At 33.5% G+C, this 12,423-nt stretch overlaps 1 protein-coding gene across 6 annotated transcripts in view; it reads left to right on the forward strand.

The window, feature by feature from the left end:
• Nucleotides 1–5,795: 5,795 nt before the first annotated feature.
• Nucleotides 5,796–12,423, forward strand: part of LOC114272101 (AFG1-like ATPase family protein) — a 42,536-nt gene continuing 35,908 nt past the window's right edge. For 2 of the 6 annotated variants that reach the window (XM_082894628.1, XM_082894630.1), the window contains exons 1-5: nt 5,801–6,110; nt 7,852–7,988; nt 8,081–8,223; nt 9,196–9,338; nt 9,546–9,625. In XM_082894628.1, the coding sequence (XP_082750754.1) occupies nt 5,975–6,110; nt 7,852–7,988; nt 8,081–8,223; nt 9,196–9,338; nt 9,546–9,625 (639 nt within the window). In that variant the 5' untranslated portion in view covers nt 5,801–5,974. Of the gene's footprint in view, nt 6,111–7,851; nt 7,989–8,080; nt 8,224–9,192; nt 9,339–9,545; nt 9,626–12,423 lie in introns of all 6 variants that reach the window. The other 4 variants (XM_082894627.1, XM_082894629.1, XM_082894631.1 and 1 more) reach the window with 4 other exon arrangements.

A 12,423-nucleotide genomic window follows, 5' to 3' on the forward strand; every position in this document is an offset into this window, starting at 1 on the left:
GAGAAAATTGATCTCAATCAGTTAAGGCACATAAGTTATCCCATATAAGATATTGTATCACAGAGAAAATTGATCAAATCAAGCAAGGCACAATGAGGGAAACAAATCAGTGGTCAGAGAAATTTTGGAATTTTACTGAGATTTCAGTGGCGATAGAAATCTAACTTATCGAGGTGCAAGAGAGTGGACTGGTGTCTTCTGCAGCTATTTGGTCAAACTTTGCAGGTTCCACTTGGTACATCTTGGGAATTCAGTTGTGTTACTGTCTTCCCAGTCAATGATATTCTGTTTACATAGCCAATACTGTGATGGAAATTGAAGTAATTAAATTTTGCTAAACACACAAATTTGTAAGTATCATAACTGTAAATTTGAATAGAAATTCTACATACCAGTAATGCAATGACACACCCCGTAACTTTTCTGGAGTTTTGTGCAATGTTATAATAAAATCAATCAATGTTGATGTGATTGCTTCTGGCCAATCATACTGCTTCATTGATTTAAGAAGTTCCACGTACTTGATAAAAACCCACCCTATTAAATTCCCACTTGTTGCAAAAAATAAGATGAGACACAAGTACAATGTAACAATGATTACTACATCTTTGAACTCAGTTGGTTGCTTGCCTTTCATTGCTTTGACCAAGGTATTCTTAAGAATAGGACCAGTGAGCCTTATGTCCTTTGGGAATCTTCACCTTAGGAATGCAATGTTTGGTTTTTTTGAGTATTTTAATCACATGGCTACTTTACCACCGTGCAAACCAAGAATCAAGGTCATGTCATTGGTTGTAAAGGTCAAGTTTTTTTTACCAACTGTGAATAATTTCATTTTTCATTGTAACGTTGGATTATTGCAACTACATCATCATTAGATTTCCTAGACTTCCTTTCATCTATCCTTCCAGTGGTTAGAGCTTGGATCAAATATCAGAATAGAGCCTTTTGAAGCTCTTTAAGTTGGTTTGAATTGAATTTAAGTATTTAAAAAAATGAGACAATAGATGAGAGGTTGTATCGGTATTGAATCCTGTAATGAGCTCTCTTCCTTTAGAGTTTAACAGGTTTTTTCCCCCTTGAGCTTGAGTCTTTTGAAGTTGGGGTATTCATGTTGATGCTTGTTGCTTCATTACCTTAGACTTCTGTTTTCTGGCGCGGAGTTTGTGGTGTTTTGCTGCTTTTTGATCTAAGATTATAAGACTCAGAGAGTTTCTGTTTCTTTCTTGGTGTTTCTGGTGTTTTGTTGCTTTTACGTTTTGCCATTTCTAGACAATGAAAACATAAAGATGTCAACATTAAATCCCAGAGAAAATTGAACATGCTAGAAAAAATTGAACATGTCAGAGAAAATTACACATAAGAGAAAAAACTAAGGTGGCCAGAGAAATTCTACATTGAAAATTAAATGTCAAAGTACTAATAAACATGGCAAACCCGAGAAAATTTTCATTCCACAATTAGCAAGATAAAAAAAACAAAGTAACATAAACGTGCCACAGAAACTTATAGAACACAGAAACCAAGAATTGAACAAAATAAATATATTAGAGAAAATTTCAAAAAAGAAACATAAATCTAGCAAGCCACATAATATTAAAATGCCAGAGAAATTTACAGACACAACCAAAGAAACATAGACACAGACAAGAGAATAAAATTATATATAGATGCAAAATATAGCCAGAAAAAATTCAAAAAAGAAATATGAATTTAGCAAGTATAGAAAATGAAAATGCTTGAGAAAATTAAAATGCCAGAGAAATTTGAATGAATTGAATTTGAAAATTACACAGAGAAATTAACCATGCTAGAGAAAATGGGGGAATAAACAGAAACAAATAGGGAATAAACATGGCAGAGAAAATTCAAAGAAGAAACATAGATCAAGCAAATGCCAGAGAAATTCTGAAACCAGAGAAATTTACAGACAAAATCACACAACAATCTTTAAGAATACGTTCAAAACGCAGAGAAATAACATTTTTCAAATTCATGTAGCTTTTATTATGAAATTGAAACCTTAATTAATGGAAGGCTAATATAAAATGCAATTAACTGTGTTTCCAAAGAAAAACTCGTTGGATTGTAGAAAAACTTACCAGAGTGAGTATGAAATCCTAATTACGAACTGATATGCCTTGAGATGAAGGTACACTGTGATGAAGATGAACTGAGATGACGATGAACAATGAAAACGGGTCAGAGAAATTTATGAGGAAGGAATGGAAAAGATTTTCGCAGAAGATAATGAAACCTTAACGTCGATAGTGAAGATGATTCGGAAACCCTAATTCTGCTCTTTTTTTGCTCATGAAGATGGTTGAATGTGAAGTCTGGAACTGATCAGTCGTCGGAATGTAGTTCAAGTTCCCCGTTGATTATGAAGGGTATTTTGGTCCAAGAAGTAAATAAAAAGTGCGCGTTATTAGTTGAGGGACCTGAGACATCATTCTTTTTTTTTGGGTATTCTTTATTCTCTAAATTACTATTATTAGGGACCTTAAAAAGAATTCCCCATGAAAAAAAGCTACTTTTTATTTTTATTTTTTTCAATATTATTTGTTTAGGATGTTACATCACTAGGTAAATGGGTAAATTGACCATATTACCCCATGTAATTTTGTGAAATTATAATTTTTCCATCATATAAGGGTATTTTGGTGTCACATCATATGAGGATATTTTGATAAGATAAGAAAAAGCTATTTTTTTTTAATATTATTTGTTTATGGTGTCATATCACTATGTAAAAGGTAAATTGATCATATTACCCCGTGTAATTTTGTGAAATTATAATTTTACCATCACATGAGGATAATTTGGTGTCACATCACAGGAAAGTATTTTGGTAAGATAGAAAAAAGTAGTTTTTTTTTTTTCAATATTATTTGTTTATAGTGTCACATCACTAAGTAAATAGGTAAATTGACCATATTACCCCATGCAATTTTGTGAAATTATAATTTTACCAAGAGAGTATTTTGGTGTCACATCACATGAGGGTATTTTGGTAATTTTAGAAGTTGGCTTATTTCCAAAAAGTCAAAAACAACTTATATCCTTATTTTCAAAAATAATTAAAAATGATAACATAATCTGTTGAGTATTTATCATTTTTTATAATATTCTAATTAAACATTTGATTCAATAGAATTTTTTCGATATAATCTCATAAGAAAACAAACCTGTCCTAAAATTAATAGTTCGATGAATTATAATCTCCCTTATCCAATTGTTTCAAACAAACATGACTACATAATATTAAGTTTGCTATTAATAATAATTAGGCTTCATTTGGAAACAATGAACAAAAAAAACAAGCTTTTGGCTTATTTTTAAAAAGTCAAAAACCAATTTATTTCACCATAATTCATTTGAGAAGTAAAAAATAAGCCAACAAGTAAAATTATCAAAATACTCTTGTCTATATGGATATTAATAAAAATATATTAATAACACATGAGAGTAATATAATAAATTCATAATTTTATAAGTGATGTGACATTATATAATAATAATTTTTTTTTTTAAAAAAAAAAAACTACTTATTACACTATCCAAATAATTTTGGAGTTTTTTTTTAAGGTCCCTCGTATTAAGATTTTATAGCATAAAGGACATCTAATATTTTCATAATATCTAAGGTCCCTCAAGTTGATCCAGATAAAATTGGTTCAGAGAAAATTAGTCCAGAATTTCTCTGGACTTTACAGAGAAATTTTGAAAATTTCTCCAGACAATGTAGCAACCCTTTTCTTCAAGCAACCTTTGCTCTTGCTGGAAATCTAGAGAAAGTTGAAAAAGAAGAGGTTGCCAAATTTCTCTGGACAACATTGAGGACTAGTTCAATCCAAACCAGAGAATTTCTCTGGATCAACCCAGAGAAATTTCAGTTCAAACCACAGAATTTCTCTGGACCAATTCAGAGAAAATTCAGTTTAAACCAGAGAATTTCTCTGGACCAACCCAGAGAAATTTCAGTTCAAACCACAGAATTTCTCTGGACCAATTCAGAGAAAATTCAGTTTAAACCAGAGAATTTCTTTGGACCAACCCAGAGAAATTTCAGTTCAATGCAGAGAGAGAAGATCATTTCATTGAGTGAATAAGCAACAATAGCAACCTCTCTCTCTCTATATATATATATTAAAATGTGCTTTTGTGCAAAGAGAAATCAATTAATGAAGAATATAAACCATGAGCACAGAATCCTGCTTTGCTGCGACTGCGAGCACTCGAAGACAAATATCATGATAACAAAGAATACAATCCTCTTCACGCATTTCACATAGTCCCCAACCACATAGGTTTTGAAGATCACCCCACAATGATTCACGAACTCTTTCAACTCAAAGAAGCTTCTCGCCAATCCAAAAAATAGGACATAAAAGAAATATGACACACAAGATATTTTACTCTCTCAATGCAATTAACAGGTATTCTGGTTTGTATCAAAGGCATACTGGTCGAGCAACACATGTAAATTCATGAATTGTATCTCTTGTAAGAACCAGAGATTATATTACAACCCTTCATTCCCCTTGATCCGAGCAGACTTCTTATCTTTCTTTCTTCTGGGAGCATCGACAGCACCAGGGTCCACCAACGGGCCAGACCAAGTTTGGATGGATGGTTTTGAATACAAGAAATTCATGGAACTGAATGGGACATCAGGAGGGTCAAATGCTGGATCTATGTGATGTGGACATCTTGTGTGATTTCGCACTCCCATCGGTGACCAAAGGGCGAACTCGAGCATGAGTGAACCATCGGCAGAACTGTGTGTCCAGTGGAGGTCCGATTTGCTGATGATCTCTCTCTCGGAGCGTCGGCGAATTCAGGGGGGTCTGGAAGGAGCCGGGAGAAGCGACTGAGACTCCTTGAGCGGCGGTGAAGTTTGGTGGAGGAATCGGATTCGGCGGCAGCATTTGATGGAGAGCTGATCGAACCTTGTTCGTTTTCTTGATAGAATCAATCCGAGTCTTCGATATGCTTTCGATTCTGAAGACGAGCCTATCCAACTCTATAGCCTCGGCTCCTCGTGCTGCTTTGCCCATCTCTTCTCTCTAGGGTTTTGGGGAGAGAAAGAGAGAGGAAGTGCTGCTCTGCAGTAGAGGAGGAGAGACAAAGAGTCAAATTTCTCTGATATATGTTTAGGGACCTTTGACATCAAAAAATAATTTTGTGAATCTCTACGAAAAGTGGGAAAAGGACTCTATACTAATTTTCCCAATAATTTTATAAATAAACCAAAAAATAAAAAAAATAAATCAAAACCTGCTTATTTCCATCTTCCTAAACCAAGCCTTAAACTCACCAGTAACGTACTTTGAATATGATATACACCCAACATTACCTTGACGTTTTAAGTTGTAACAAACAACCCATCAACTAGACTTAAGACCATCTCCAACCCTTCACCAAACCTAGCATCAAATTTGAAATTTGGTGAAAAAAGCACTGTTTGAAGTTCCAACGGTTTTACCAAATTGATATCAGATCGAGAATTCACCAAACGTTTCACCAAAAGGAGGACAGGCTCCACATTTCACCAAAACACTGTGCATGACCGTTGGGGGAGACAAGCCGGTCGACCACCAAAAGGTTCAAACAGTTCAAAAAAAAGTTCAAACAGTTGAAAAAAAAAATTTTTTTTACCTTATCGGTTGAGCACTAAAAGGTTCAAACAGTTCAAAAAAAAAATGGCTTAACCGGTCGACCAACCAGTTATCCCGGCACAGATTTGATGAAAATTTGATAAAAATCAACCGTTGGAGCAGTCAGTATCAGATGACTTGGCTTGAATTGCTGCCCCAAATTACTTGTGACAAATGTTTGGTCGATTTGGTTGCCACGTCAACATTTTGGTGTTAGTTGTCAGAATCGGCGGTACTATAAATAACTTTGATCTCCTACTAATCTTCCGATCTCTGATCGGAATGCTCTGAAACCGAAAGTTGTACTGGAAAAGATGAGGAGAGTCTCTTCAATTTCTTCGATTCTCTCCGTCACCCTAGGGTTATCTCGTCGAACCTCTGAATTTCAAGTCATCAATTTCATTCGCTTTTATTGTCATCTCTCTCGCCCTTCTCTCTCCACTCGTCCAGGTCAATTTTCTCTTCCCATTCACCTCTCTCTATCTATATTTGTATATATGTGTGTGTGTGTGTTAAGCATTTCATACTCATCCATTGTTTGTTTATTTGATTTCTTTTTTTTTTTAAAGAACATTAGATTTAATTTCTATCAATTCTTAGTTGTAATAAAATTATTGTTAAAAATAATATTTTGTTATATTTTTTTATATATGTTGTTAAAAATTCCCAATTAGTGACTTTTTTTGTTTTTGGTCACGGTTTATGAATTATCGATAAAACTTAATAGTGACTTTTGTATGACGAATTTTTCAAACTGTTGCTAAAAGTTAAAAATTGTCGACTTTTTTGTGATAATTGTTTTAAACTGTCGATAAAACTATAATTAGTGACTTTTTTGTGACAATTTTCAAACTGTTGCTGAAAATTAATAATTAGTTACGTTTTTTTAATAATGCCTGATGAAAAATATCATTAATTATCATTGAACTTATTAGACAATAAGTCTACCTAGGACCTACCCATAAATCTGCCTTTTTAAAAGTGATTATATAATGGTTGGATCTGTCTCTTGCAATGGAGTAAGTTTAGGCCATTTGTTTCTTGAAGATAAGAATTTCACTAGTGAGAAAGGAAAAGAAATTATGTTGTAATGATGGAAGTTGGAACATTTGTCAAATTGCTGCTCCCGAATAACTTATGAAGCATGTGTACAGGTAGCTTGGTATGTTTGTATTTAAATATGTTTGGTTTCAATTTTTTTAATTCAGTTTTCTGAAAATTGTGTTTTTTTTTCTTCGTATTTTTTTGTTTTTAGTGAATATTTTTTAAATTTTAAACAATTTTTTTACTTTTTTAGATGTGCCTTACTTAGATGAATTTAAATAATAAAATATTGTGAAAAAATACTTTAAAAAATTAATAAATACACAAAAATACGAAAAATGTACTAAACTTTCGTATTTTTTTTTTGTATTTTTTGGTATTTAGTGTATTTTTTAATATTTTTTTCACAAATATTATACTTTTAAGTGTATTTATGTTATGTGTGTCTAAAAATTAAAAAAAATTGCTTAAAATAATAAAAAAAATTCATTGAAAACATTAAAATACGAAAAATAAAAAAGTAAAATTTTTTGAAAACTGTTTTATGAAAATCAGAACCAAACAAGCTAGTAATGCTAAATTTAGTTGAATGGTTTAGTTGTTAAAATTCAACCTATTTAATGCCAAAAAAAATTAATCTATAAAATAAAATTAAATGTCATTATATTAAATAACTTATAAACAACAGCTTAATTTTAAAATCATGTTATGCATAAAAAAGGCTCAATGAAATTAACTTCATCTGTGTATAGAAGAATAACTATTCCGGCTAAGGTACAACTTGGGGTATATACTAGGTATCTGGGGTACGGCAAAAATAAAGATGAAAAAATTTGGGCAAGTGTACTTGATACGTATGCAAAAGTGTTATGCAAATTACTAGTACCCGTAGGCATTTTTGTTGAAGTATCCATCCATCATAAGGAATAACTAAAAATCAACCTGATCAACTACTTTCTTGGTTGGGGTGTAGACCACTACGGCAGATGAATGCAGTTTTTTCTATCCATAATGCATAGGCTGTGCTCTGTTTGAGCCAATGACCTTTAGATAATTGTCATGATGCACAAGCTTTTAATTAGTAAATTTCTTGATGATCTTTCCTTGCTGATGGCTTTAAATGCTTATGTAAAATTTTCTCCTTCAGGACCACTTACACAGTATAGAGCTCTTGTTGAGCAAGGGAAGCTACAAAATGATCCTTATCAGGAAAAGGTGGCTCTAGAGCTGGAAAACCTGCTCGGGAGGTTAGAGCAATATGAAAAAGATATGGAGGAATACCATGTGTGAATAAATATCTTGTGCTCTTTGTGTAACCAAGATAATCCCAAAATAAGGGTTTCCTTGTGATGTGCATTTTTTTGTAAATTTTACAGGTAAACCTAGCCAGGTGGGAGAAAGAGAGGGAGAATGAACGGCGCAGGCTTTTGATGGAGGAAGCTGAGGCAAAACAGCAGGACGGTATATGGACATCAGTAAATAAGCATCGAAATAGACTTGTTGAGAGATGGGTAGTTCGGTGAGGCACATGTTTCAACATTTTCTTGTTAAAATAATTTTTGGACTTAGAAACTGACTAAAAAGCGCTGCTTGGTATAATATTTTTTTATGTGCTGACCAAGAGCTTCATAATTATTATTATCATCATTTTTATAGGCTTGGTCCAGAGTATTCTTACTACCCTCAAAAAAAGAAAGAAAATGTCCGGGGCATAAATGTTTTTGTTACTGTTAGCAAGTTCTAGCATCCTGTTAGTTTTGGTTCAACAAATATTTTTGAATATATGTGAAGCCACAATACACTATATCAATCTTTAAGATGATCTATATAATATCTATATTTCACTGTTCAAGAAGTTAAATTTTAACCTAAATGTGTTTCTCTGATGCCATTGTTGGGAAATTGACCATAAATGATACTATTTTCGGGATCTTAATGAACTTTTTATGTGTGTTATCTAAAATAAAGTAATACCTAAGCACAAAATAGAAAAAAATTGAGAATAAAGAAAAATATTAAATTTATTAGAGAGTTTGAGGACCTAGATAAGAGAAGAGAGACAGAGACAGAGAGGAGAAGATAAGACAAGCATATGATTAAGTTATTTTTTTCATCCCTACTATTACTAGAATTTTGTTTTTTCTTATAATGAAACCTCTTTCCCGACTAGGCAACTGAACCTTTAAACCTTTGGTTTATGAGCTTCTAATATTTATAGACATCTATACGTTCAAATATTTAATTATAGAGAATTTACTAACATTTATGTATGTTTTAGTTTTAACCCCCCACCCCTATCATTTCCCTTATGTTTCTGGAACGTTTCTGTTTCCAAGCTAACTAAAACAATGCACTCAAGCGAAATTTTGATCCTTGGTGGATAACATTTTTGCATGTTCATGTTGCTTTTAGTAATCATAATTTGCTTTTCTTAACAGGGTATTCTTGTTAGTTATTCTCTTTACTGATTTTTTCCCTTTCACCACAGTAGAAAACCTGATAATGTAGAACCAGGAGTGGGGAAGTGGGTTTCATATCTTAATCGTGAGAGGAAATTGAATTCACTAGTTGGTCGCCGTCCAACCGCTCCTCCAGCCCCAAAAGGACTATATCTGTATGGAAATGTGGGAACTGGTACGTTGCTGAACTATATTTATAATTTATGCTAAGCTGTCAAGAAAATATATGCAAATGGTCTATTGATTTTCCAAAGAATGTGCTTTGTTTATTACACGAATGTTTCATTTGTTTGGTTAGCGTCTCCCTCAGACAGAAGATTTGTTGCTATTTATGATGTTATCTCATTATATATAAGTGAAGACAATTTTGTGCACTGTGTAGGGAAGACGATGCTCATGGATATGTTTTATAGTGCCACTGAAGGAATTGTTAAACATCGAAGAAGGTTTCACTTTCATGAGGTGAGTGTTTGATTATGTTCTGTGGATGTTCCTGATATCTGATTTGTAATATGATCACTGTTTTCCTTTTGAAAATATATTCCTTGGCTTCTTTAAATAGAACATTTGTTGTCATTCTTATTTTCTGTATGCATCCCCAATTCAACAATTTTGGCATGGCTACTCTCTGTGTGTGAGGCTAGATGAGGGGTACACTCCATTACTTGTACTCTTGTCCATGCACCCTGTGTTATGTGGACTATTCTACTTACCTCAGTGTACTCTTGTCCATCGGATATGACATGGGTAAAGGTGTGGGTATGTGTCCAACTCCCATACTAAGTTTAGACACTTGGATCCTCAACTTTTATATGACGTTTGAAGAAAACACACTCACTTTTGCTAGTAAAAAGACCTCTCTAGCTTCTCACACAAAGCTTTGTGTTCTTGATTTGCCGCTTACAATTACAGATTAGAATTCATCTAATCAAACACCTTCATCCCTAATCTGTAGGCTGTATTAATTATATGCTTGCATTCTTTGCATATTTAGCCTGCTTTAGGAAAGGTTATTTAGATTTGGATTATTGTGCTAATTGCTGAAAGCCTCTTTTTTTTCGTTTGTCTTTTTTTTTCTTTCTTTTTTTTTTCATCTTAAAATCTTGCCCCTATCTATCTTACAGCACTGGTTACCTCTCTCTATCTTTACACCTGATCTTGTCATTAGTGTTCATGTAAATTTGGGATTTGGCTGCTAGGGTTTTCAACGCTCACCTTATATTCCTCAAAATAGCTACTCTAAAAGCGATAAGTCCTTAGTCCTTATGCAAAGAGCAGAAGGGGGTGCATATGAAAAGTGAAAGGAGAATGATGTCTTTCAGCTTTCAATTTCTGACAAGTGACAACTATGAAAGTTGCTTGCGTGGTTTGTAGATAACACAGGGATTGAAGCCATTTTGTTGCTAATGTAAGAATGGTGTTCAGGAAACATACCGTGCTAGGGTACTGATGTCTTTATGGCTGTTCGATGCCCAGTTGCCCCAAACGATTTGGCTATTTTGGAATCTCTCAAACAAGTATCAAGTTTTCACACCCTTCTTCCGATTTCCTCTCTCATACATAGAGAGATTGACTACACAATCTTTTAATATGGAAACAAAGTTGTATGATAACAAACTATGAACATAATGGAGAATAGATACATACACGTCCTACCTTTGGTACCGAAAATCAGATACCATGTTAGACAACTTTTTAACCAAAAAGCTTAGATTAGCAAAGATCGGACCAAACAATGTATGTCATACTGTTATGGTGGTCGACAACTAGGGGTCATCTAGAAAATTAGAGGGACAATTTTTGATCCACTTTGGGTTTATTAAGAGCAAAAGATTGATGAAGTCAGAAATAAATTTTCATTTTTTCTACACATTAGATAATCCCTTCTCATTTATCTATTAAAGTTTAAGAAGATATAAGCTTGTAGTATTTAGTTCAACTTAGGGGTGCAACTCGGGATGGTTGAGATGTTGTCTAGGCCCAACCCGAGTTGTGCTGAGAGTTGCCCAAGCCCGAATTGCAACCTGAGGTTGTTTGCCCAAGCTAGAACCGAGTTAGGCCGAGTTGCCCATAAATTTGTTTTTTATTTATTTTTTTCAACTAAGTTGATTAATTTGTTATACTCCCTCCGTCCCAAAATATTAGTCTCTTATTCCATTTTTCATTGTCCCAAAATATTAGTCCCTCTTCAAAAATCAAGTACAAAAATAATACAAATTTCCTATTTTATCCTTCTTTTAAATTAATAAACAATATAAAAAGTACAATTATGACATTGATATTCCCAAAAAATGTACTATCAAAAGGATAATTTTGGAAAATTAACTTTTTTCAAATGCAATAATTGTACTACCAAAAAAAGTTGGATTCCCCAAAAGGGACCATTATTTTGGGACGGAGGGAGTAATTATATTCTACTAAATTTTTTTTGGGGGGTAAAATCATTAATAATATTAAAACTAATAATTTATATGATGTGAGAGCTACATTATATGGACTTGTTAGTTTTGGCAAAGTACTTGTGTTGACACGACACGGGTACGGGTATGGAATTCGGTTGGGATATGACATGGAGAAAGTGGATACGACATGCGAAGAAGAAAGATGGTATACCTGCGATTAGAGCTACGAAAATGGAGATTAGGGCTTCGATCTTCATCTCAGGTGCGATCTTCATCTTCTTCGATCTCTCTCTCTGTCTCTCTCTCTCTCTCTCCCTCGATCTCTTCTTCTCTTACTCTCGAATCTTGATTTATCTTCTTCTCTCTCTTCGTCTCTCACTCTCGATGTCTTCATCTCTCTCTCCTCTGTATTTTCTTCGCTCTCTCTCTCTCTCTCTCTCTCTCTCTCTCTCTTCTTTTTAATATAACTTATTTTATATAATCTATTTTATCATATATAATATATCACAAATAATATAATTTTTATGCTTAAATAAAAAACTATTTATTTTGTCATATATAATATAATTTATTTTATGTCTAATATAATTTTTATTTGTTATTTTTTAACAGAATCAATTATTTCTTAACTTTCTATAACTCATCTTCATATAATCTATGAAGCATAGACACGGCAAAATCAGTGCCGTGGCGGTGTCAGACACGGGGACACGCCGGGGACACGTACGGGACACGCCATCTGCCGTGTCCCTTTAATTTAATTGTTTTTCTTGTAGGGGACACGCGTGTCCAGATCTGGACACGGCGTGAGACACGGCAAAGAGGGAGAGATAAAGGAGAGAGTGTGAAGGAAGAGAG

Source organism: Camellia sinensis, chromosome 11 (assembly GCF_055761805.1).
Source record: "Camellia sinensis isolate YWXY chromosome 11, ASM5576180v1, whole genome shotgun sequence".
Classification (NCBI taxonomy): domain Eukaryota; kingdom Viridiplantae; phylum Streptophyta; class Magnoliopsida; order Ericales; family Theaceae; genus Camellia; species Camellia sinensis.